The following is a 27,140-nucleotide window of genomic DNA, read 5'->3' as shown; positions in this document are numbered from 1 at the left end:
TCGCAACTGCAGCATTCATAAAAAAAACAAAATTTTAAAATTCATAAGAAAATAAAAAAAAAATAAATTCCAAGCTTCTTTCACATTCTAGTTCTTCATGCAAATTGTACTTGTACTTACTACATATTGAGAAGAGGAGTCCTGGTTTAGTTAATGTTTAAACATTAGGATATCATCCTTAGGCTTTGTGTCAACAAACAAGCTGCTGCTTTCTTGGCTGCTCTCATTCCACCATCTTTATGAAAATAGCCATGCCTGTCGGACAGTCCATCCAAGAAAATATTCAGCGACGGAGGAGGAAGGGAATAGCTTCAGAAAACATTAGTATTCATTTCTACCTAAGGAAAAGAAACAGCTAAACAGACACACCTTCGGTTGCCAGCAACTTTCCCTGCTTTATCGCAAGGATCACTCTCTTTTCAGCCGCAGCACTTTCCTGGTACACAAATTTAACAATATTAAACCAGCCATCCGTCGAAAAGCAAAATTTTAAAACTCATAAGAAACCTATATGAACTACAATTCACCATTTTTTGTTTATGCCGTGGAAAAAATAAAAAAAATTCAAAACTTCTTTCGGAAACAATATAACCCATTACAAAAATAATATATAGTGCGAGAGAGAGAGTTAGAGGGAGCATGTATATTGAAAAACAGAAGTATTGTACTTGTACTTACTACATATTGAGGAGATGAGTCCTTTGTTAATATACTTCACCTTTGTGGCCACAAACACGACGGGACTGGTCCTGTCTTGGCTGCTCTCGCCCACAGTCTTCATGAAATAACTATGCTTGTACATCCAAGAAAATATTCAGTGACAGAGGAGGAAGGGGATAGCTAGTTTCTCTGCTTTATCACAAGGATCACTATCCTTCAGCCGCGGCACTTTACTAGTACACAGATTTAGCAATATCAGACCAACCATCCGTCAAAATACAAAATTTTAAAATTCATAAGAAAACTATATGAACTACAATCCACCAATTTTTGTTTCTGCCATGGAAAAAATAATATATAGCGAGAGAGAGTGAGAGAGGGAGCATGCATGAAGAAAAATAGAAGTATTGTACTTGTACTTACTACATATTGAGGAGAGGAGTCCTTGTTTTGTTAATGTTGAAACATTGGGATATCATCAGTAGGCTTTGTGTCCACAAACAAGTGGACTGCCAGCTGTCTTGGCTGCTCTTGTTTCACGAAATAACTATGCCTGTTCGACAGTCCATCCAAGAAAAAATTCAGAGACAAAAGAGGAAGGGAATAGCTCAAAAAAATTAATGCTTGCTTCGACTGAAGGATAAGAAACAGATAAAGAGACAACTCTCGGGTGCCTGCAGTCAGTTCCCATGAGGATTCTCTGCTTTATCGCAATGATTCAGCTGCAGCATTTATAAGAAAAACAAAATTTCAAAATTCATAAGAAAATAAAGAAAAAATAAATTCCAAGCTTCTTTCACATTCTATGTCTTCCAGAAAATTAACCAAAAAATTCACATGCAAAAATGAATCTATCAACTCAATTTGTTTCTTCAAAAACAATTTCACTCAAGACGTACCTTAATACTTCCGGGAGCATACTCAACCTCTTAGGCCTAAGGATTGGATCAAGTCTGTGGTTTTTGGCTGGTGGATGATCTTTTCAAACATGTCTTTTGTCATTCCGTGCTTCACCATCGCCTCAAGAATCTTGTCCTCAATCTCCGCCATCGGCTGCTTTGAGATATCTTGCTCATTTGAAGAAGAGCAAAACACTAATTCGGATAGCCGCTCTTTCTCAGCTTGCCGGCAGTATTTGTCCGCCTCAGTGGTGCCAGAAGTCATAAGATGGTAGGTATGGACAAACCTATTTTGCCCAATCCTATATGCTCGACAGATTGCCTGCTGCTGGACAGAAGGATTCCAGAGAACGTCCAGTAGAATGACCCTGGAAGCCCCAACCAGACTAATGCCCTCCGAGCAGCACTTCGTCGACGCCAGCATGATCATGGAATCATTTTCTGGATCGTTGAATGCGTTGATCACATTCTGCCGTTGCTTCTTCTCTAGCTTTCCTTCCAGCCTCAGAATTTCCTTCCCGGCATTCCACTGGAAGGTCGCGGTCAGATGTTCTTCGATCAGGTCCAAGGGCGGAAGGTACTGGCTGAAGATGAGCACTTTTTCCTTCAGTGTCATACTGAGGCGGACAAACTCGACGATGAATTTTGTTTTCACTCCTTCGCTGGGATTGAGCTTCGATGCCTCGGCTGCTTGCATATCAATTCCATCAGTTGGCACTTGCGACTTGCATCGTTGGATAAGATAGGGATGAACAGATACCAAAGAAAATACAAAATCTGAACTCTTAATTGTTTTCCTTAATCGTTCCCCTTCCAACAAGTCGATCAGATTCTTCTGCAATCCAGTCGATTTCAAGAGGACCACACAGTCTCTTAATCCGGGAAGACTCTTTTGCAGGATAGAGCCTTTGTGCACATGCACAAATGGCGCCATTGAGACTTTAAGCCTCTCCACTGCACGGTTGATGGATTCCGGAAGCAAAGCAGGCCTAGATCTCCGGCGGTTCCTATCTGAATGCAGAATCTCAGTGAATGTCGGGTCCTGCATAGCTGCTTCTGCCACTGTAGGCCTTACGATCTTCAGTGAGTTAAATAGCTCCCTAAAGTTGTTCTGGAAGAGCGTCCCAGACAATATAACACGCTTTTCAGTCTTGAGCTGAACCAGTGAAGTCCAAATTTTACTCCGGCGGTTGCGAGGAGTATGGCCTTCATCAAGAATCACCAGTCCAGGCATCTCAAGAAGTATCGACCTCAGAACTTCGAAGTTCTTTTCAACATCCGACCTCTGCCCCTCTTCGCCTGCATCTGCTTCCTCGTTTTTCTGCGCCGTCAGCTTCTCAAACAGACTGTAGCTAATCCCCAAAAGGCCTCCCCCTCTCTTCCATGAATATATCTTTACCATCCGGATTGCCTCCATGTCCCTGCATCTGATACTCGTTCCTTGAAAGAGATGATCAGCAGCCGCCATCTCGTCACCGATAATTGTCAGATTGTTCAGGTTGTGGAAATTAAACCCGGAATTCCACTTCCTGAACTCCCCTTCCCAGTTCTGAAGCAATCCAGCCGGGGCGATGATCATCGGCAGACAGTTTGGATACATCTTTAGGTATGTCTCGAGGAATACGATCATGAGACGTGTCTTTCCTGTCCCTGGGGCATGAGAAATGATGCATCCGCCCACTCCAGCTAGATTTGAGTTCTTTAAATCAGCAATATCGGTACTGCCTGCCAAGTTCCTCCAGAGGAACTCAAATCCTTCTTGCTGGTGTTCGTACATACTTTCACGCACACCAGGCTTGATGCTCCACACTGAGCCGCTAGTCCAGCTGCTTATGTCCGCTGCATCAGCTTCTGGGAGATTAACGGCGCTAAGATCCAGAGCCTTCCCTTTCTCCTGCTTCTTCTTTCCGGAAGCATTACGACCTTTGATCGCCTGCGAAAGGAAGAAGAAGAAGTGGTATAAATAAGGGTAGCCGCACAAATTTTAAATCAACCTAAGATTGCACTGACCTACATTCAGATAACAGATTAATATAGAATTAGGGAGGATGGATAAATTAAAAGGAACAATTTTGATGTTCCCAATAGTTGGATGGTTTTCTGATTTCAGTTATTTAAAGAAGAAATTGATATATACTTACCCACGGAGGAATTACATCCTTCGGTTGAATCGCCACATGCTGACAGCAGATACAAAACCATCCTCGATCATCTTCTAATACCAGTTCATGTAGCCCTCGAGCACATCTGCGCTCCTGACTCTCTTCCTCCTCCTCATCGTCTACTCCAACAACCTGCAGGCCATGAATTGATCATTAATTATCATATCGCATTCTGAATAATTATAATAAAAGTGCCGATTTAGTTCTCAATCCATGTCAAATCAGTTCATGTCTATTCTACACAAGTGCTGGAAGTGATTTACTTACCTCACGGCGGGCAGTCGTTCCAATTTCCTCAACAGCACAGCTAAAGTTGAACTCTTCAAACAAGTCGTCCAACTCCTTTTCCCACTCAGCTGGCCTCTGTTCCTTTTCTGTTAGCGGGGCGACATCTTCCTCAAACCGAAACTTCTTTGGAAGAGGAGGGTAGTCTTCAGCTCCATCTGCCGCTCCACTCCCTTCACCGGCATGCATTGTTCGAGACGGTTGTCCGAGAATAGATTCCTTTAGGATCTTGGAGATATCAAATCTTTTAGGCTTAAGCTTCTTCGCTTTAGCCCCCGTCATAAACTTTGTCATCTCCTTAAGCCAATACGGCATATCCTCTTCATCACCGCCACTTTTGCAAACCCGTGTAGCTTTCGGGGGCTGGGCATTTGAGTCTGAGACTAGGTGCTCCCCTTCCTTGACTGTTCTTCGGTCATCATCGTTGCCACCCTCGCTCTCCAATCTCTGTTCTTTGCCCTCACAGATTCCCGAGATCCTCCTCTGCTTTGTCTTCCTCTCAGGAGCGTTCACCGCTACCTTTCTTTTTGGCATTCGATTGCAGCGCTGCCCTGAAGCCTTTGCTGGCATGCTGTCCTTTGCAGTTTCAGTTCCTTTCTGAATCTTCATTTTTTGCCTCCTCGTCAGAGTGAAGTCTTCATCATCCATGGAGCTCCGAATTTCATCGCCAGACAAGTCGCTCAACTCATACGACTGGCATTTATTGGTCCTACTCAGAGATCGAATACGACCTGCAATGCCAGCACAGTTGTCACTCGCTATCCGAATACCATCATCGGCATTTCCTCGGCAGACAGTATCCTGCAAATCCCCATTAGAATCGGCAACTTCTTCGTTCTTTTCTGCGGGAGCGATCAACCGTGAGGGGGTGTCGGCACTGTCCCCATTGGAATGGCCCTCTAGTTCAGGGACTGCCAATTCAAGGCCAAACAATCGAGCATAAATATCTGCTCGACTCCTCAGATGCTCCATAGAGGACAGGTCATGGTTCCCATTGGTGTGGCCGTCTAGTTCAGGGCCGAATAATTGAGCATAAATATTTGCTCTATTCCTCGGATGATCCGTAGGGGACAGGTCATGGCTCCCGTCGGTGCACCCTTCAGTTTGAGCTTTTTGAAGCTCTTCATCAACCTGCAGACCATGAAAGTTCAATTTCAGTATCGAATGAAAGATTAGGATTGCATATTTAGTGAAGATATTATTCATAAAGGCATTCGATATCTAATTATGGGAACTAATTGAAACATTGAACTTATTTTTTGAACTTTCTTAATCTATTGGCACCTTATCGTCAAAAGGAACTCGTCTGTCGGCACGTCTTTGTACTCTTATCTCTGGAGTGATCTCCGACGGAGGAACTCCGTCAATTCTCAATGACCGAGCCCTTTCCCCATCTCTCATCACAATGGCTCCATCATCCATCCTCGTCATTGACGGAGATGGCAATTCCTTTCTCTTATCCATTGATTTATGATTCTGCAACATAACAATAACAATGAGGTATAGATAGTTAAACATAATCAAATGATTCAAAAAAATAAATATATAAATAAATTGAAAAGAAAAATACCAGACATCTTACTACAAGTCATACATGTCATTATGATTCATAGTTACAAGATAAGCCAAAATGTAACGATCCATAATAAAAATTCACCCTAAACCCATCACAAAGAAAATGCTTCATAAAAACTATATTAAGAAACTGAATTTATAAATAATTATAAAATATAAATAGGCCTTGTGTTCATCTATCTAATATGCAAGTAGTTTGCCATGTTTAACAAAATTTATAAGTATATTAAATCAATATGCAAATACCAACAGCCCATCCTCTTTCAATATAAGCAAGTTTTCTCTGGAAATATAGAAACAATGTTTGGAGACAATAGACTATTAGTAAATCTCATACATAACAATGGAAAAATTTTCAAAATCACTTATGTCTTTCAATTCAAAATTAAGGTTTTTTTTCCCTTGTCTGATTTTCAGTATTTCATATTATGTGTTTTTTATTATATTCTTACATACATGACATTTACGTGAAAATTTAAGATAAAGAAGAGAATACCAGGTTACACTTTATCAAATAATAAAATACTATCAACATATGTAGTATTTGATCAAACATTTGTTGGAACACTGAGTAGGTGTTGAAAAAGAAAACATGATATGAAAGTTAAGTCAATCATAACTCCAACTTACATAATAAAAATCTACTCAATGCATAGGATTAAGATCAAGGCGGTACTTATGTAGCTAGAAGTTATATTCTGAAGAATAAAAAAAATTCCTAGAGTGAAATTAACAACAATGAAAAAAATAAATAAATAAATAAATAAACTTGACAACAAGCTACTTGACAAAAAAGATCCAATGTGGTATATCAATATATGATTCGATTTTATAGGAACTTTATCAAAAGTAAAGGAGTGCATTTAAATAACAAACAATAATAGACCACGTGCGACTAAAAGAGACGTTGCGATTATGTCCGGGGGATCAATAGTTATGTTGGTTGAAGGGTACAAACTAGTTTGCCAAAAGATCACATATTGAAAAATAATAATAATAAAATAAAATAATTTGCTATATAAGTATTAATGAAAGATAATAATTAAGACAGCAACATTGATAGAAATATAAGAACATTGAAAAGAAAGAGAAATTAATATATTAAGTAAAGGAAGATGATTTTTTTTTTCAAAAAAAAATAAAAATACATAAGCATTTCATTGTAACCCTAGTTTCAATTGTGGAATTCTAAGAGATTAAAGAAAGAAGATTAGATTTGTATACCTCCTTAGATTACCAAATGAAACAAGAAGAGCACGATGGATGGCGACCAAATATCTGCAAGAAATTGAGTTAGAAAACAAAGATATCATTCATTCAAATTCAGAAAAAAGTAGACGAAGCTCGAACAAGTACATCCATGACCACTTGAAAGGGAGATAGATACACATGAACATATACATACCTCTTTACTCCTGCTGCAAACTTTCCTTTGACAAATTGTTGATTTGAAGGAGGACTCCTGAAAGGTTCTTCGATGAGAACGAGAGAGGGGCTAAGACGAAGACAGTGTTTCGAATTTTGTCCAAAATATGACCAAAAAACGAAATTAGGTCGTATCAATTGAAATTGGTGGGGGTTTGATTTGGAGATCAAATTTTTTGGGGGTGAAAGAAGTGTTCGGAGAGGAAGGTAAGGGTTAAGAATGGCTTTCTGTTTTCGCCTGCGGAGGAAGCTAAGGATGTTCGGGTTCAGGTTCAAGTTCCTCTTCGATATCACCTATGTTTGATGGTCCTTGTCGATGAAATTTGCGTTTTTGTTTGCTTTTTCCGATCGCATGTGCCTTTGATTTGCGGACAGTAGGATTAGCAAGCCAAAGTCGATGTAGTCAAATGAAAGAGGTATGTGATGATTAGGGAAGATATTAGACACGGAATCTTCTCCAGGTGTTTTTGGTTTTGAGTTTTATATAATTTAATTATTGTTAAAAGCCGATGAATTTTATACAGTTATATAACTTTGTTTTTATTTTTTTTATTTTTTTTTTTTTTTGTGTGTGTGGTTGGGTCGATCTTTCTTGGCCAAGTTCAGTATCAAACCTATATAAGGGAGATTCCATTCCAAAAAACTATTAATCACAAAACCTATCATCAGATTTACTATTGCCAGATTTTTAATGATTAAAACATCAACAAACACCAAGTTAGAGTATAAACCATATTAGGTTCAGTTTCTTTTATCGGGTTGGAACTCTAATAACTCCTTTGTTGAGTAAGGTTTTTAAAGACCATGTAAGTTTTTTATTTTATAATCTACACAATATAAGGTATGGAAAATCTTGACCTCAGAGAATCACATGAATTTCCCTCTCAAGAGATCAATTCAACTTTTCCCATCACACACTATGTGACACACGGAAGTTGGTTTTCTCATTGTGTTTGTGTGAATTAAGGTCATTATTGCGCTTGCAACATTGGAGATGCTTTATATATATATATGTTCACAATGCAATTATGTTATTTGGCTTCAAACTAAGCCCAATCAAGTTGAAAGATTACACCTAATGCTAGGTTAACCTATAAAAGGAAGAAAAAAATATCGAGGCAACGAGACGCACGGAAGCAAATCAACAAGGGTGTTCTATTGCTTTCTAGATTTGTTTGATGGGTTTGTTGCTAGTCGCAAATCATGTTCTATCTCGTTCCTTCTAGATTTGTTTATTCTTGTTGTAGTATTCTTAATTATTTTATGACTATTGGGTTGATCATTAATTTTTAGTTATATTTCATGTTTAAGACAATTGGATTGTTGGTCAACTTGGTTAGTTGTTCATTTATTTCTTAGGAACATACTATATTTAGAATATCCCTTTGATTAGTGGAACTTTTAATACTTGTGAATGTATTGTTTTATGCCAAACCCCTTAAGTCATGTCTCTATAATCTTGTAATTTACTTTTAGATTAAAGATAAGATCATCATAAATTGGTTTAGAGCTAGCCATTTTTTCTAGCTTGTCTTCATTCGCAGCTATTTCGTTTGGGCTGATTATGACTGTTTTTAGGGAGTTAAATGCAACAAGAATGATTTTTGATCATGGTGAATTAAATGCATCACATACTTTACTTCTTTAGATATCTAAGGGTTAGCTTAGGTTCCACTATTCATCATATTTGGTCTGGCCAGCAAAATAGGGTTTTCATCATGCAAAATAATGAGTTTGACTCATTTTGTTTTTGTTTAACTGTACGAATGAGAAAAAAAATGAAATAAATTAATAAAGAGTGGCAAGACTTTGCAATAGTTATTCATATTAAAGTAATGGTAGGATCTTCAAAATAGTAATGTTGGCATGACTATTTCCTATCCATGGTTATTTTGTATAAAAAAAAAATAGTGAGTTAGTCACCTTTTTTTAGTTAGTATTAATTTTTTTTTTCCTTTCTACTATTATGTCATCATTCTAGTTCTTTAGTTTTTTATGCATCTAATAAAATTTTGATCATGACTAGCAATTCGTTCTTTTTTTCTTTTTTTTTTCTATTAATTGATCCCCTCTACATCATCGAGTGTCTGCTTTGAGTTACGTTTGGTTCTGCATTACGAGTTATGAAAATGAACAAACATATTGCTTTTGAAGCTCCAATCCTATGGACTCAATAAGACACTTTGATCATTTATATGGTACATGTGATCTTCCCATCTACTAGTTGGCAATCATTTAAATATTTTTATTTTTTTTTGATTAATGTGGTCAAGTAAATATTTGCTTTCAGCAGTTTCCTTTTTGTTGACCTCTTTGTGCTTAAAAAGCCTTTCTCAAAGTGGATACAAAATCTAGATGAATTTTTTAAGAATCTAATGGTTTTACCATTATATAAAGATTGTTAGGTTTTTCACCATTGCTCGATATGTAGGGCAATGGAGATCTTTCTATTGATGCCCACAATTTCAGCCCATTGCAATGGTCCATCCCGCAGCCTATCGCCCTCTAGCGAGGCGATCAGAGCCGTTCATTTTAGGTTTAGGTGTGTTCAATCTCTCTATCCATCATGTTCCATCCTGAGTGGTTTAGGTACTTTTCGGTGATGTTTCAATTGCCTATGTTGTCAAACAAGTGTTCCACTGTGTATTTCCGAGTGTGGTGAGCCTATTGACAAGTGAAAGGTGTGTAAACTGAGAGTTCACATTGGTGAGCTTGGTGTCATCGGTTTTGTGTGAAGATTTTAGGGTTTAAGTGCCGTAGTATACATATATTCGGGTCTCATTTTTTAGGTCTTGTTCACCTTGTTATAGTGGGATAAAGAGTATGCATTACATTTGAGAAAATTTTGGCTTTGTTTTTGCATTGATTTATGCTTTATTTTTCAATTTGTTATATTTAGTTTTTCACTTGATTTCTTGGAATATGTTTTTGGTTAATTTATGTACTTAGCTTTTTACAAGATATGTCATGATTTAGGTCTGAACATTTGACGGACTTAAGTCCTAATATTTTTTTTATCATTTTTAAAACCTTAATTACAAAATGTGTCCTTAATTGTTTTGATCAAATAGTACATAAATATGATATAATTTTATATTATTGTGTACTATGAATATTTCATTAGTAGGATATCAATAGTTCTTTATATTGATTGTCACATTTTAATTTTGCAAAACCACAGTTTTTGGGTTTTGTAAGTAAGGATTCTTTCATCGTAACACTTAACATGAACATCACATTATTTAAGAATTTTAGATCAAAAAAAATGAAAAAAATAAAAAAAAAGACCAGATATAAATGGAATAATAAAAATAATAATCAAGTATATAACATGATAAAAGTAACCAGAATGTATAGTTTGTAGATATTTTGCTATTTTTCATGCACAATAGAATTTGGGTTACTTATGCATCTGGAATGAGAAAATCTAATGAGTATGTGATAATTGAACCTTTACACTTTATCAAAATTTGACATAAAAAAATGTTTATAGTCCATAAAATAATAAAATACTTCCAAAATGTGTAATATTCGATCAAACAATTGTCGAAACATTAAGTAGGCGTTGGAAAAAGAAAACAAGATATGAAACATAAGTCGTCATAACTATAACCTTCACAATAATTATCTACTTAATGCATAGGATTATATAACATCAATGAGATAATTATGTTGCTAAAAGTTGGATTTTTTTAACAAAAAAATTTCTAAAATGAAAGGTGGATACAGATGAACATATACATACATACATACCTGTCTACACTTGCTGCAAACCTTCCTTCGGCAAACTTTCGAGTTGAACGACTTCTCCTGAAAGGTGTTCTCTCTGTCAGAGCTAGAGAGTGAGAGGGAAGAAATCTAGAATAGTCTTTTCGATGATTGTCCAATAATTAACCAAACAAGAAATTGGGTCGTAGCAATGCGGATTCTTCTTCAAGTGTTCTTTTGTTTTTGGGTTTATTGATAATTTTATTGTTTTTGAAAGCCCATGATTTTATACAGTTAAAAAGACATTGTGATTAATAACCTTAATCCAGTCAAACACAATAAGAAAACCAACCTCTGTATGTCACATAGTTTGTAGTGCAAAAAGGTGAGTTGATTTCTTGAGACGGAAATTCATGTGACTTCTTTGAGGTCAAGATTTTCCATACTTTCTATTGTGAAGATTATAAAAAAAACTTATGGTCTTTAGAAACCTTACTCAACAAATGAGATATTAGAGTTCCAACCGGATGAGAGAAACTGAACCTAATGTCGCCTACACTCGACTAGTAGATACTTTACTGGTGTCATTACAGCGGTATGAGGATCAACTTCCTATGCAATGTGTTGCAAGAAAGGAGGTAGAAGAGAGTGGTTGTAACTTGGTGTTTGTTGATGTTTTTAAAACATGGCAATAGCTAGTAAATCTGATGATAGGTTTTGTGGTTAATATTTTTTTGAATGGTATATAGGTTTGATACGGAACTTGGCCAACAAACTCTGTGTAGTTTTTTAATTCCGCACTTGACCAGCGATAGGTGAATAATATATTAGACGCACTCACTCATCATAACCATGGAACAATAGCTCAGTTCATACTCGTGCAAATCCATTGTGGTTTCATATTTCCCCTTAAACTAGACTAGGAGTTGACCTCTTAATAATATTCCACAATTCTATTATTTTCCAACAATGTTCGTACTTATAGTTTCGCATACATCTATCACTTTTAGATGTTGCCAAACTTAAAGAAAAATAATCGCTGAAGGAAGAAAATATATCCAGTAGCTATCCCCGTCCCCCACCGAGAAGCTGCCGCCATCACCTGGAGCACCTCGGAATTTAGATTTGTGACGTCATTTTGTTCCATCTCAAATTCCGTTACTAATTGGAGACGGAATATATTTTTGTCCCTAATTGGCGACATAATTTTATTCCATCAAAAGTATCAAACACCGTTGTAACGGTTGCCCATCCAACAGGTCAATTTTGTTTCTTTTAAAAAGATTGTGTCCATCGGTATTACATCCATTGTCCCAATTCTTTATTAATTTTCATTGAGACATAATTTGCTTTTGCTATGATATCAATTGCATATGTACAGGGCTACAATTTGCAAAACTTCGCTGCCGTGGACCAATTCTATGCATTGGAGGGTTTCTCACTATTGCAAAGAAACTCAATGAACAGCTCATACTATTTTCGGTAAATAACTTTTACTACAATTTTGAGTCTTTCTTCCTTTCCTAGTAAACTGATTTTTAATATTTCATCAAATTTTAATTCGATTATAATACACAATGGAAAATAAATTTAATAAAGAACAAAAACAATAGAGACCTCTAAATTGCGGAAGCAAAACAATGGTTTTCTTTTCTTGTCTTCTTATTCTTAATTTAGAAAGAAATATACAACACATGATAAACAATACATTTTTTAAGTTTTAGTTTTAGTTTTTGTTTTTTTTTTTTGTTTATGTTTTGTTTTTTTAAAAAATTAAAGCAAAACATCATCAATATCTCAATCTCAATATTTGATTAATAATGTTAATGGGCTTTAAATATAATTATAAATAAACCCAAAATAGAAAACACACAAAAGAATTAATATTTCTCATACCGTTACAATCCAAAGCCCTAATTTTCTCTTTCGGTCAACTAATCTCTCTCGCTCGCTCCCTCTCTCTTCAAATCTCCACATCGCAGCCTCTCGATTCTGACTGTCGGAACTCTCACTCTCCCTCTCCCTCTCCTCTTCCTTCAGCAGGCGTAAGGTATGTATTTATATGTTTTTTCGTATCTATTTACCTTCCAAGTTGTTATGGTGGAACTTTTATGGAGCTTCGTCTTCATTTCTCTAAATCCGAATTAATGATTAACATATTTCATTTTTAGCTTAATTTGTTGCAGATTTCGCCCTTGTTTCTTCATGTTTGATTTATTTGTTTGATTTATTTAATCTAAGCAAATCTGGCACAGTTTATTTAATTTCTAGATTTCACAAACTAAAATTAGGGTTTGGTAGATGACATATTTTTTTCTTTTTCTGTTTTATTTTTTTAAACGAAAACTCCTTCTCCTCTATTTCATATTATTTCTTAAAAAAAGTCCTTTGTGGTATAAAATTTGGCCATTCTTTTAAATATCTAACATCTATTTACACTTATTGTTCATTATTGTCTGAATGACAGTCATTTGTCAGTGTTTTTTTTAATTTTTTTTAATTTTTTTATCTCTTTTACTTATATGTCATCCTGTCATGCTATTTATTTCTTAGAATTTTTAGTTTCAAATTATCCAATAATCATTTCAATCTATCTTACAAGATTTTGACGCCGACTACCTTTACAGTGAATATAATATTACAATGGCAGACTTTCTAAATTATCTACCAATGGAGATCATTATTACGATCCTTACGCTGTTGATTGATCCTGTTGACATGATGCGAATGTTAGCCGTGAGTCGTACTTGGTACCATTTTGGTAAGTAATTTAAATGCACACATTCCTTGTTATTGAAATTCCTATCTAATAGACTCAACAAACACACTTGATAATTATATGTTACATATGATCTTCTTATCTGGTAGCTGGCGATCAAGTCTTTTTTATCGATTTCATCAACTAAGCACTTAATTTTGTGATAAACAACTTAACCTTTACATTATTTTTTTTTAATTATTTTTTTATTTTTTATCAACACTCACTCAACGTTTCTATGACATATGTTTGGTAATATATTATGATTTGAAGCATTCCAATTCGATTATCACGTGATTATTAAATCTTGACATGAATATTACATGATTAAGAATATAATAAAAAAATTACTAAAAAAAAAAATCAAGCATGGTCGTCACGAATACTCAAATAAACGATATATAAAATTACTATTGTTTATCAAACCTCGACGCCTCTAGGTTTTTCCTACCACACATGGTTCACCTAGTGTGACTTGCCTTGTCGAGCCTATTTTGTAAGCTATTATGTTCGGTTTGGGATTTACCCAAAGTGCACCCGAAAGGTAGCGGCTGCGGCTTTTCACAATATAAAAGAAAAAATAAAAATTAATATTGTTTAGATATATCCAAAATTTATTGCCTATAGGCACTTTATAGACAATATAATAACATTTCTAATATGTAAAAGCTTCACAACCATTTGATAGGGTTACTTTGTTGAACAATCTACTATGGTATGCAATGCACATAGAAGTGTGTTTGCCAGGGATTTTGGATTTTGGTTTAGGATTTGAATATTTATAAATTTAGCTAAATAATAATACGATGTAATATAAATAGTATTGTTATAATGTTTTGAATAAAAATTTGATTTTTAGAAGAATATATAAAAGATTAATTTTGAGGAATAGTAAATTTTTGTAAAGTTTGTCAAAAGAACACACCCTAATTGCAATTCAACGCCGTTAGATGCATATATAATAATTTTTTGTTTTCATTCTTTATTTTATCTTTCCTTTCAAGTCTATTGTTGATTTATTTATTTATTTATTATATTCAAGCAGAATGAGAATGAAATATGTAAATACTAATATACACAGCTTATCATTATGTTTAGTTAGGGAAATTACTCTTATCCATTTTTACACACATTGTGTTTTGTTTTTGCAGTTGTTCAAAATGGCATTGCAAAAACAGCTTGTGTAAGGAGAGCTCCTATGCTCAAGAATACAAGCTACTGTGATGCAATTATGGACCAGGGGAAGAAGCACCATCTTCCAAGATTCAATGATCTTCGGAAGGAACACAAACTGTACTCAAGCCTCCTTGCTATTCTGTCAAAAGCAAGTATGATTAATCCAAAGAATTGCATTGGGTTTGTCATCGGAGCTTCTTCTACAAGCCATTATATAGGAAAGAGCATCATTCATGCACTCCTCCCAAACCAAATGAATTGGTCGAGCAAAGGGCACACCGACGCTAATGTGTCTGAGACCATACTTTTCAAACTCAAAGGCGGAGTTTGCATAGTATCAGACATTCAAATCCAACCTTCTCGTGGTATAGTATAATTTCCATTGTCTCGACACATTTATGTTCATCCTATTTTATGTTGGGAATCCTAACTGAGTTTTTCTATCCTATTTGCATTCCCTTTCAGGGCATTATGGTAATAGACAATATATATTCTCCGCTATGTCAGTCCAATTCAGCATGGGGCATAGTACGTTGCCAAGATATCAAACACACCAGGACATTAACTTGCCGGGGGATATAAAGGATGACCACTTTGTCTGGGGTTATACATCGCCTCAATTCCCCATGGAACAGGTTAGTTTCTACCTTGTATTACATTGTCTCCATAACTTATATCTGTATGGTTGAATGAATGTAAGAATATATGAACTATCACTTGTCCTAATTACAAATGAATTTTGATTGAAAACAATAACTTACATTTGCTCTAATATGAATTGCATATGGGCAGAGTCTCCTCAACCAAACATTTACATTGCCTGAACCAGTTCTATGTGTGGGAGGGTTTCTGAAGATCGAACTCTTGGGGATGGTGCAAAGAGACCCAAGGAATAACTTATACTATCATTGGTACTTAAACAACCTTTACCTTTGTAATACTTCATGTAAATGCGCACATAGAACAATAGGGATCAATCTTATTCAACCCAAAAAATTGACCATCACTTACCGCTATATATTGGTTAATTGTTGCAGCCTGCATCAGGTGAGCATCCGTGGCCAGTCCCTCGAACCAGCTTTCGACATAAAGACAGTTGAAAGGGGCGAACTAATACTTAGGCACCAACCTTCAGCAGTTATTGATGTTTTGAGGCAGATTCCTCTTCCCTCCACGGCTATCCTCAGCCAAATGGCCGTGGCGCAAACGATGGAATTTATGTTTAATCACCTTTTTCCTCTTTTAGACTTGGACCCAAGTATGACCTTGGCTCCAGCCCGAAGATGCGCCAATATTCTCCTGGGCTATAGACCGAATGAAGGCCGAAATCGTAGGGAAGACGCAGAGGACTAGAACCCCAGACTACCAGGCTTCAAAGCATATATATATACAACAGTCCTGAAGATGGATGACATCATTTGCTTATGTATTTTAGTATGATGTTGTATTTAGTTTGAGTAATTAATTGGTCTTACTTTATTGGTTTATATATATAAAAAAAAGTAATTAAAAAAATTGCAGTTATAAAAGAAAATGTAATCATGCAAATATATAAATTTGAATTTATAATTGACCTATGCACACACACAAAAAAAATCAGTTATTGTTTAACTAAATTCATGGGCTTTAAAAAAACAATAAAATTTGAAGTAAATCCGAAAACAAAAAACACCTAGAGAGGATTCAGCATTGATGCGACCCAATTTTTTTTTTTTTTTTTGTCAAGTTTTGGACAAAAATGGAGAAGAGTAGTTCTAGACTGTCCTAGCACCTGTCCCTCCCACTTTCTCCTCACACAAAAGAGCTTCGTTCAAATCAACAATTTTCAAAGGAAGATTTGCTGCAGGTGTAAAGAGGTATGTATGCATGTATATGTTCATGTGTATCTATCTATCTTTCAACCTGTCATGGATGAACTTTTTCGAGCTTGATCACTTTTTTTTTTTTTTTTTTTTTTTTTTTTTCGAATATGAAAAATATCAATTTATTGCAGTTGGTCGCATTGTGTTCTTATTGTTTGATTTGGCTAATCTAAGCAGGTACACAGATTTGTTCTTTTTTATTTAATCTCTAGATTTATACAAATTAAAACTAGTATTTGAGTAGATGTAATACTTATTTATTTACTTATATATATATATATAACTTATCTTTCTTTATTTGATATTATTTCCTTTTTTTTTGTTAATTTTTTTTCAATATGTGATCTTATGGTAAATTAGTTTTTATCATTTTTCCAGCATAATTGAATTTAATTCTAAAACAATCTTCAAATTCGATTTTTACCCTTAGGATACTTACACTATTGATTGATACTCTAGATATGATCCCGTAAAATGCTCTTAGTCGCACTTGGTAAATTATTGTGAGTTATTTAAATACACGCATTTAATTTTATTAAAGTTCCTATCTAATAGAATCTTTTATATACTACATACGAATTCTGTCTATTAGTTGGTAATCAAGTTTGTTAGAGGCAAGATATATATTCCTGAACAGATCATCCAGTGCAAAGACAAAAGGTATATTTGAAAAGATCATCCACCAGCCGAAGAAAGCCAACTTGATCCAATCATTAGGCATCAAAGGCTGAGAATATTCCTGAAAATATTAAGGTACATCTTGAATGAACTGGAAAAAACACATTGAGTTGATTGACTCATTTTTATTTGTGATTTGTTTGGTTGATTTGTTAGAAGAAACAAAATGTCAATGGTTGTATAGTTTCCTAAAGAAGTTTGGAGTTTTTTATTTTTTATTCCAAGAAAAAAATAGAATATGGTGGATTATAGTTCATATAGATTTCTCATGAATATTTATTATTTTCCGACGAATTGTTAGTTTGAGATTACTATATTGCATACATATACACAAGATTGTATAGCTGTATGATAATTTCAGAAATTTTCATTTCTTCTGACAATTCTTCATTCAAGATTGCTCTAGGTTTGCACTAATTAACGTTTGTGATTGGATAGATTATACGTATATTAGAACTGTAAGAATATTCTTGTAAGATTTTGAATAGTGATCATTTATAACTATGACTGGAAGTTTGTAAACAATTTTATATATAACCACAAGTAGTTATAGATTATCGGTATTTTACCAATTTTCATGGACAATAGAAAGTTTCACAACTAATGATATAATGTCGTGATTGACTTATATATTGTTGAATACACTGCATATAGTTTCGAGTTGTAATCGAGTGCAACTAAATACATATATCTTGGGTCTGGATGCAATTTCATAATGGTTTTCTGTGCTCAAAGCTTCCTTGTTTCACCATATGTCCTCCCTTTATGAAATATTGACCAGAAAAGGCACCTTCGAAGCAATCCTAGTCGATGTTATGAGCGAGTGCATAGTGACCAGAAGCCCCATCACTTTTAGGAACACACAATGTACTAAGGCCTACTTGATATTCAGTCAAAAGAAATCATGAATCCAAAGGAGTGCATTGAGTACGTCAGTGAAGCTTCTTCTATAAACTATTATGAAGAAAGGAGGTGTTTGGAAAATGAAAAAATAACATTTTCTTATTCTGAAATTAAATCTTTGAAGCAATGATGTGGCTTTATTTATAATTTCCGAACACTCCCCATTTCCTTGCAAATGGTTTCAGTAAGGGCTGTCTGTGATCATCATTTTTTGGAGTAGATTTGCTAAAAATAGAATAAATCAATCTCAAGGATATTTTTTTTTTATTATTAATCAAGGAAAAACTGATTGTAAAATCTATAAATTATTTTATTTTCTGCCAAGTTCCATAATAGTTTTTTTACAACAAATATTTTAAATAATATTTCTTTTTTGGTAAAAAAAATATTGGCCCAAGCACACACATAAAAAAATAAACACAATGTCTTTTTACCTGTATAAAATCATGGGCTTTCAAAAATAATAAAATTATCAATAAACCCAAAAACAAAAGATCACTTGAGGAAGAATCCGCATTGCTATGACCCAATTTCTTGTTTGGTTAATTATTGGACAATCATCGAAAAGACTATTCTAAATTTGATCTTATTCATAAATTAGATTACTTAGATTTGAGTCTATAAGACAATCACATTATTTTCCTCCATAATTTATCACAACATTAATAAAAAAAATAAAAATATATATATGATTGCCAACTACTAGAAGGGAAGATCAAAAAATATATATATGATTGCCAACTACTAGATGGGAAGATCACATGTACCATATAAATGATCAAGTGTCTTATTGAGTCCATAGGATTGGAGCTTCAAAAGCAATATGTTTGTTCATTTTCATAACTCGCAATGCAGAACCAAATGTAACTCAAAGCAGACACTCGATGATGTATAGGGGATCAATTAATAGAAAAAGGGAAAAAAAGAACGAATTGCTAGTCATGATCAAAATCTTCTTAGATGCATAAAAAACTAGATAAATTAAAACTAAAAAAACTAAAGAACTAGAATGATGACATAACAGTAGAAAGGAAATAAAAATTAATACTAACTAAAAAAGGTGACTAACTCACTATATATTTTTTTTTATGGAAAATAACCGAAATAGTCATGACAACATTACTATTTCGAAGATCCTACCATTACTTTAATATGAATAACTATTGCAAAGTCTTGCCACTCTTTATTAATTTATTTCATTTTTTTTCTCCTTGTGGTCGAATCTAGACGAGATTCGTACAGTAACACAAAAACAAAATGAGTCAAACTCATTGTTTTGCATGATGAAAAAAGTATTTTGCTGGCCAGACCAAATATGATGAATAGTGGAACCTAAGCTAACCCTTAGATATCTAAAGAAGTAAATTATGTGATGCATTTAATTCACCATGATCAAAAATCATTCTTGTTGCATTTAACTCCCTAAAAACAGTCATAATCAGCCCAAACGAAATAACTGCGAATGAAGACAAGCTAGAAAAAATGGCTAGCTCTAAACCAATTTATGATGATCTTATCTTTAATCTAAAAGTAAATTACAAGATTATAGAGACATGACTTAAGGGGTTTGGCATAAAACAATACATTCACAAGTATTAAAAGTTCCACTAATCAAAGGGATATTCTAAATATAGTATGTTCTTAAGAAATAAATGAACAACTAACCAAGTTGACCAACAATCCAATTGTCTTAAATATGAAATATAACTAAAAATTAATGATCAACCCAATAGTCACAAAATAATTAAGAATACTATAACAAGAATAAACAAATCTAGAAGGAACGAGATAGAACATGATTTGCGACTAGCAACAAACCCATCAAACAAATCTAGAAAGAAATAGAAACATGCAACATCCCATAATTTTATTCCCTGTGTGTGCTACTGCAATCAGCAATTAAGAGACACGAAAATAGAAATAAACAAACAGATTTGACAAGAGCCAAACAAATTCTGCAATGGCAACAATATGCAATCAGAATTATTTTGCACGTCGATGTTAGCCTGACAACAACAAACTATAGTAGGCAGCTACCACATCTCTGCATCTTTACACCCTTGTTGATTTGCTTCCATGTGTCTCGTTGCCTCAATATTTTTTTCTTCCTTTTATAGGTTAACCTAGCATTAGGTGTAATCTTTCAACTTGATTGGGCTTAATTTGAAGCCAAATAACATTATTGCATTGTGAATATATATATATATATATATAAAGCATCTCCAATGTTGCAAGCGCAATAATGACCTTAATTCACACAAACACAATGAGAAAACCAACTTCCGTGTGTCACATAGTGTGTGATGGGAAAAGTTGAATTGATCTCTTGAGAGGGAAATTCATGTGACTTCTCTAAGGTCAAGATTTTTCATACCTTATATTGTGAAGATTATAAAAAAAAAACCTATATGGTCTTTAAAAACCTTACTCAACAAAGGAGTTATTAGAGTAACAACAGGATAAAAGAAACTGAACCTAATGTGGTTTATACTCGATTAGGTAGGTACTTTACTGGTGTTAAGATAGTAGGTCTAACTTGGTGCTTGTTGATGTTTTAATCATTAAAAATCTGGCAATAGTAAATCTGATGATAGGTTTTGTGATTAATAGCTTTTTGGAATGGAATCTCCCTTATATAGGTTTGATACTGAACTTGGCCAACAAAGATCGACCCAACCACACACACAAAAAAATAAAAATAAAAAATAAAAAATAAAAACAAAGTTATATAACTGTATAAAATTCATCGGCTTTTAACAATAATTAAATTATAAAAAACTCAAAACCAAAAACACCTGGAGAAGTTTCCGTGTCTAATATCTTCCCTAATCATCACATACCTCTTTCATTTGACTACATCGACTTTGGCTTGCTAATCCTACTGTCCGCAAATCAAAGGCACATGCGATCGGAAAAAGCAAACAAAAACGCAAATTTCATCGACAAGGACCATCAAACATAGGTGATATCGAAGAGGAACTTGAACCTGAACCCGAACATCCTTAGCTTCCTCCGCAGGCGAAAACAGAAAGCCATTCTTAACCCTTACCTTCCTCTACGAACACTTCTTTCACCCCCAAAATATTTGATCTCCAAATCAAAACCCCACCAATTTCAATTGATACGACCTAATTTCGTTTTTTGGTCATATTTTGGACAAAATTCGAAACACTGTCTTCGTCTTAGCCCCTCTCTCGTTCTCATCGAAGAACCTTTCAGGAGTCCTCCTTCAAATCAACAATTTGTCAAAGGAAAGTTTGCAGCAGGAGTAAAGAGGTATGTATATGTTCATGTGTATCTATCTCCCTTTCAAGTGGTCATGGATGTACTTGTTCGAGCTTCGTCTACTTTTTTCTGAATTTGAATGAATGATATCTTTGTTTTCTAACTCAATTTCTTGCAGATATTTGGTCGCCATCCATCGTGCTCTTCTTGTTTCATTTGGTAATCTAAGGAGGTATACAAATCTAATCTTCTTTCTTTAATCTCTTAGATTTCCACAATTGAAACTAGGGTTACAATGAAATGCTTATGTATTTTTATTTTTTTTTGAAAAAAAAAGATCATCTTCCTTTACTTAATATATTAATTTCTCTTTCTTTTCAATGTTCTTATATTTCTGTCAATGTTGCTGTCTTAATTATTATCTTTCATTAATACTTATATAGCAAATTATTTTATTTTATTATTATTATTTTTCAATATGTGATCTTTTGGCAAACTAGTTTGTACCCTTCAACCAACATAACTATTGATCCCCCGGACATAATCGCAACGTCTCTTTTAGTCGCACGTGGTCTATTATTGTTTGTTATTTAAATGCACTCCTTTACTTTTAATAAAGTTTCTATAAAATCGAATCATATATTGATATGCCACATTGGATCTTTTTTGTCAAGTAGCTTGTTGTCAAGTTTATTTATTTATTTTTTTTTTTTTTTCATTGTTGTTAATTTCACTCTAGAAATTTTTTTTATTCTTCAGAATATAACTTCCAGCTACATAAGTACCTCCTTGATCTTAAACCTATGCATTGAGTAGATTTTTATTATGTAAGTTGGAGTTATGATTGACTTAACTTTCATATCATGTTTTCTTTTTCAACACCTACTCAGTGTTCCAACAAATGTTTGATCAAATACTACATATGTTGATGGTATTTTATTATTTGATAAAGTGTAACCTGGTATTCTCTTTCTTTATCTTAAATTTTCACATAAATGTCATGTATGTAAGAATATAATAAAAAACACATAGTATGAAATACTGAAAATTAGACAAGGGAAAAAAAACCTTAATATTGAATTGAAAGACATAAATGATTTTGAAAATTTTTCCATTATTATGCATGAAATTTATTAATACTCTATTGTCTCCAAACATTGTTTCTATATTTCCAGAGAAAACTTGCTTATATGGAAAGAGGATGGGCTGTTGGTATTTGCATATTGATTTAATATACTTATAAATTTTGTTAAACATGGCAAACTACTTGCATATTAGATAGATGAACACAAGGCCTATTTATATTTTATAATTATTTATAAATTCAATTTCTTAATATAGTGTTAATGAAGCATTTTCTTTGTGATGGGTTTAGGGTGAATTTTTATTATGTATCGTTATATTTTGGCTTATCTTGTAACTATGAATCATAGTGACATGTATGACTTGTAGTAAGATGGTTGGTATTTTTCTTTTCAATTTATTTATATATTTATTTTTTTGAATCATTTTATTATGTTTAACCATCTATACCTCATTGTTATTGTTATGTTGCAGAATCATAAATCAATGAATAAGAGAAAGGAATTGCCATCTCCGTCAATGACGAGGATGGATGATGGAGCCATTGTGATGAGAGATGGGGAAACGGCTCGGTCATTGAGAATTGACGGAGTTCCTCCGTCGGAGATCACTCCAGAGATAAGAGTACAAAGACGTGTCGACAGACGAGTTTCTTTTGACGATAAGGTGCCAATAGATTAAGAAAGTTCAAAAAATAAGTTCAATGTTTCAATTAGTTCCCATAATTAGATATTGAATGCCTTTATGAATAATATCTTCACTAAATATGCAATCCTAATCTTTCATTCGATACTGAAATTGAACTTTCATGGTCTGCAGGTTGATGAAGAGCTTCAAAAAGCTCAAACTGAAGGGTGCACCGACGGGAGCCATGACCTGTCCCCTACGGATCATCCGAGGAATAGAGCAAATATTTATGCTCAATTATTCGGCCCTGAACTAGACGGCCACACCAATGGGAACCATGACCTGTCCTCTATGGAGCATCTGAGGAGTCGAGCAGATATTTATGCTCGATTGTTTGGCCTTGAATTGACAGTCCCTGAACTAGAGGGCCATTCCAATGGGGACAGTGCCGACACCCCCTCACGGTTGATCGCTCCCGCAGAAAAGAACGAAGAAGTTGCCGATTCTAATGGGGATTTGCAGGATACTGTCTGCCGAGGAAATGCCGATGATGGTATTCGGATAGCGAGTGACAACTGTGCTGGCATTGCAGGTCGTATTCGATCTCTGAGTAGGACCAATAAATGCCAGTCGTATGAGTTGAGCGACTTGTCTGGCGATGAAATTCGGAGCTCCATGGATGATGAAGACTTCACTCTGACGAGGAGGCAAAAAATGAAGAATCAGAAAGGAACTGAAACTGCAAAGGACAGCATGCCAGCAAAGGCTTCAGGGCAGCGCTGCAATCGAATGCCAAAAAGAAAGGTAGCGGTGAACGCTCCTGAGAGGAAGACAAAGCAGAGGAGGATCTCGGGAATCTGTGAGGGCAAAGAACAGAGATTGGAGAGCGAGGGTGGCAACGATGATGACCGAAGAACAGTCAAGGAAGGGGAGCACCTAGTCTCAGACTCTGCCCAGCCCCCGAAAGCTACACGGGTTTGCAAAAGTGGCGGTGATGGAGAGGATATGCCGTATTGGCTTAAGGAGATGACAAAGTTTATGACGGGGGCTAAAGCGAAGAAGCTTAAGCCAAAAAGATTTGATATCTCCAAGATCCTAAAGGAATCTATTCTCGGACAACCGTCTCGAACAATGCATGCCGGTGAAGGGAGTGGAGCGGCAGATGGAGCTGAAGACTACCCACCTCTTCCAAAGAAGTTTCGGTTTGAGGAAGATGTCGCCCCGCTAACAGAAAAGGAACAGAGGCCAGCTGAGTGGGAAAAGGAGTTGGACGACTTGTTTGAAGAGTTCAACTTTAGCTGTGCTGTTGAGGAAATTGGAACGACTGCCCGCCGTGAGGTAAGTAAATCACTTCCAGCACTTGTGTAGAATAGACATGAACTGATTTGACATGGATTGAGAACTAAATCGGCACTTTTATTATAATTATTCAGAATGCGATATGATAATTAATGATCAATTCATGGCCTGCAGGTTGTTGGAGTAGACGATGAGGAGGAGGAAGAGAGTCAGGAGCGCAGATGTGCTCGAGGGCTACATGAACTGGTATTAGAAGATGATCGAGGATGGTTTTGTATCTGCTGTCAGCATGTGGCGATTCAACCGAAGGATGTAATTCCTCCGTGGGTAAGTATATATCAATTTCTTCTTTAAATAACTGAAATCAGAAAACCATCCAACTATTGGGAACATCAAAATTGTTCCTTTTAATTTATCCATCCTCCCTAATTCTATATTAATCTGTTATCTGAATGTAGGTCAGTGCAATCTTAGGTTGATTTAAAATTTGTGCGGCTACCCTTATTTATACCACTTCTTCTTCTTCCTTTCGCAGGCGATCAAAGGTCGTAATGCTTCCGGAAAGAAGAAGCAGGAGAAAGGGAAGGCTCTGGATCTTAGCGCCGTTAATCTCCCAGAAGCTGATGCAGCGGAGATAAGCAGCTGGACTAGCGGCTCAGTGTGGAGCATCAAGCCTGGTGTGCGTGAAAGTATGTACGAACACCAGCAAGAAGGATTTGAGTTCCTCTGGAGGAACTTGGCAGGCAGTACCGATATTGCTGATTTAAAGAACTCAAATCTAGCTGGAGTGGGCGGATGCATCATTTCTCATGCCCCAGGGACAGGAAAGACACGTCTCATGATCGTATTCCTCGAGACATACCTAAAGATGTATCCAAACTGTCTGCCGATGATCATCGCCCCGGCTGGATTGCTTCAGAACTGGGAAGGGGAGTTCAGGAAGTGGAATTCCGGGTTTAATTTCCACAACCTGAACAATCTGACAATTATCGGTGACGAGATGGCGGCTGCTGATCATCTCTTTCAAGGAACGAGTATCAGATGCAGGGACATGGAGGCAATCCGGATGGTAAAGATATATTCATGGAAGAGAGGGGGAGGCCTTTTGGGGATTAGCTACAGTCTGTTTGAGAAGCTGACGGCGCAGAAAAACGAGGAAGCAGATGCAGGCAAAGAGGGGCAGAGGTCGGGTGTTGAAAAGAACTTCGAAGTTCTGAGGTCGATACTTCTTGAGATGCCTGGACTGGTGATTCTTGATGAAGGCCATACTCCCCGCAACCGCCGGAGTAAAATTTGGACTTCACTGGTTCAGCTCAAGACTGAAAAGCGTGTTATATTGTCTGGGACGCTCTTCCAGAACAACTTTAGAGAGCTGTTTAACTCACTGAAGATCGTAAGGCCTACGGTGGCAGAAGCAGCTATGCAGGACCCGACATTCTCTGAGATTCTGCATTCAGATAGGAACCGCCGGAGATCTAGGCCTGCTTTGCTTCCGGAATCCATCAACCGTGCAGTGGAGAGGCTTAAAGTCTCAATGGCGCCATTTGTGCATGTGCACAAAGGCTCTATCCTGCAAAAGAGTCTTCCCGGATTAAGAGACTGTGTGGTCCTCTTGAAATCGACTGGATTGCAGAAGAATCTGATCGACTTGTTGGAAGGGGAACGATTAAGGAAAACAATTAAGAGTACAGATTTTGTTTTTTCTTTGGTATCTGTTCATCCCTACCTTATCCAACGATGCAAGTCGCAAGTGCCAACTGATGGAATCGATATGCAAGCAGCCGAGGCATCCAAGCTCAATCCCAGCGAAGGAGTCAAAACAAAATTCATCGTCGAGTTTGTCCGCCTTAGTATGACGCTGAAGGAAAAAGTGCTCATCTTCAGCCAGTACCTTCCGCCCTTGGACCTGATCGAAGAGCATCTGACCGCGACCTTCCAGTGGAATGCCGGGAAGGAAATTCTGAGGCTGGAAGGAAAGCTAGAGAAGAAGCAACGGCAGAATGTGATCAACGCATTCAACGATCCAGAAAATGATTCCATGATCATGCTGGCGTCGACGAAGTGCTGCTCGGAGGGCATTAGTCTGGTTGGGGCTTCCAGGGTCATTCTGCTGGACGTTCTCTGGAATCCTTCTGTCCAGCAGCAGGCAATCTGTCGAGCTTATAGGATTGGGCAAAACAAGTTTGTCCATACCTACCATCTTATGACTGCTGGCACGACTGAGGCGGACAAATATTGCCGGCAAGCTGAGAAAGAGCGGCTATCTGAATTAGTGTTTTGTTCTTCTTCAAATGAGCAAGATATCTCAAAGCAGCCGATGGCGGAGATTGAGGACAAGATTCTTGAGGCGATGGTCAAGCACGGAATGACAAAAGACATGTTTGAAAAGATCATCCACCAGCCAAAAACCTCAGACTTGATCCAATCCTTAGGCCTCAGAGGTTGAGTATGCTCCCGGAAGTAGTAAGGTACGTCTTGAGTAAAATTGTTTTTGAAGAAACAAATTGAGTTGATAGATTCATTTTTGCTTGTGAATTTTTTGGTTAATTTTCTGGAAGAAATAGAATGTGAAAGAAGCTTGGAATTTATTTTTTCTTTATTTTCTTATGAATTTTAAAATTTTGTTTTTCTTATGAATGCTGCAGCTGAATCGTTGCGATAAATCAGAGAATCATCATGGGAACTGACTGCAGGCACCCGATAGTTTGTCTCTTTATCTGTTTTTATCCTTCAGTCATAGCAAACACTAATTTTTTTGTGCTATTCCCTTCCTCTTTTGTCTCTGAATATTTTCTTGGATGGACTGTCGAACAGG

At 35.8% G+C, this 27,140-nt stretch overlaps 3 protein-coding genes across 3 annotated transcripts; 2 read left to right on the top strand and 1 right to left on the bottom strand.

Moving 5' to 3' along the window:
• Positions 1-1,581: 1,581 nt before the first annotated feature.
• LOC127253102 (SNF2 domain-containing protein CLASSY 3-like) lies at positions 1,582-12,843 on the bottom strand. The gene is made up of 5 exons (XM_051277545.1): positions 12,799-12,843; positions 5,291-5,482; positions 3,989-5,137; positions 3,701-3,853; positions 1,582-3,492 (listed from the first exon to the last, which is right to left on the bottom strand). The coding sequence occupies exons 1-5, from the start codon at positions 12,841-12,843 to the stop codon at positions 1,582-1,584; spliced, it is 3,450 nt and encodes a 1,149-aa protein (XP_051133502.1).
• A 541-nt stretch (positions 12,844-13,384) lies between these two features.
• On the top strand, positions 13,385-16,001 carry LOC127253093 (F-box protein At4g00755-like). Its single transcript, XM_051277533.1, has 5 exons — positions 13,385-13,475; positions 14,624-15,013; positions 15,114-15,283; positions 15,441-15,559; positions 15,686-16,001. The coding sequence occupies exons 1-5, from the start codon at positions 13,385-13,387 to the stop codon at positions 15,999-16,001; spliced, it is 1,086 nt and encodes a 361-aa protein (XP_051133490.1).
• A 6,756-nt stretch (positions 16,002-22,757) lies between these two features.
• On the top strand, positions 22,758-27,025 carry LOC127253086 (SNF2 domain-containing protein CLASSY 3-like). The gene is made up of 6 exons (XM_051277521.1): positions 22,758-22,775; positions 22,874-23,065; positions 23,219-24,364; positions 24,500-24,652; positions 24,861-26,793; positions 26,971-27,025. The coding sequence occupies exons 1-5, from the start codon at positions 22,758-22,760 to the stop codon at positions 26,769-26,771; spliced, it is 3,420 nt and encodes a 1,139-aa protein (XP_051133478.1). The 3' UTR covers positions 26,772-26,793; positions 26,971-27,025.
• Positions 27,026-27,140: the final 115 nt, after the last annotated feature.

The sequence above is a fragment of the Andrographis paniculata genome, unplaced genomic scaffold (assembly GCF_009805555.1).
Source record: "Andrographis paniculata isolate CXL003 unplaced genomic scaffold, ASM980555v1 Contig12END, whole genome shotgun sequence".
Lineage (NCBI taxonomy): Eukaryota > Viridiplantae > Streptophyta > Magnoliopsida > Lamiales > Acanthaceae > Andrographis > Andrographis paniculata.
The sequence above is the reverse complement of the archived record's forward strand: the minus strand, read 5'-3'. Positions and strand labels throughout refer to the sequence as shown.

Bases quoted from the DNA above. Each gene is read 5' to 3' on its own strand.
- LOC127253093 (XM_051277533.1), top strand. From the start codon at position 13,385: ATGGAGATCATTATTACGATCCTTACGCTGTTGATTGATCCTGTTGAC. The intron at 15,014-15,113 runs GTATAGTATAAT...ATTCCCTTTCAG, and splicing joins TCAAATCCAACCTTCTCGTG to GGCATTATGGTAATAGACAA. The intron at 15,284-15,440 runs GTTAGTTTCTAC...GCATATGGGCAG, and splicing joins CTCAATTCCCCATGGAACAG to AGTCTCCTCAACCAAACATT.
- LOC127253086 (XM_051277521.1), top strand. The intron at 23,066-23,218 runs GTGCCAATAGAT...CATGGTCTGCAG, and splicing joins GAGTTTCTTTTGACGATAAG to GTTGATGAAGAGCTTCAAAA. The intron at 24,365-24,499 runs GTAAGTAAATCA...CATGGCCTGCAG, and splicing joins GAACGACTGCCCGCCGTGAG to GTTGTTGGAGTAGACGATGA.
- LOC127253102 (XM_051277545.1), bottom strand. From the start codon at position 12,843: ATGAAGACGAAGCTCCATAAAAGTTCCACCATAACAACTTGGAAG. The intron at 5,138-5,290 runs GTGCCAATAGAT...CATGGTCTGCAG, and splicing joins GAGTTCCTTTTGACGATAAG to GTTGATGAAGAGCTTCAAAA. The intron at 3,854-3,988 runs GTAAGTAAATCA...CATGGCCTGCAG, and splicing joins GAACGACTGCCCGCCGTGAG to GTTGTTGGAGTAGACGATGA.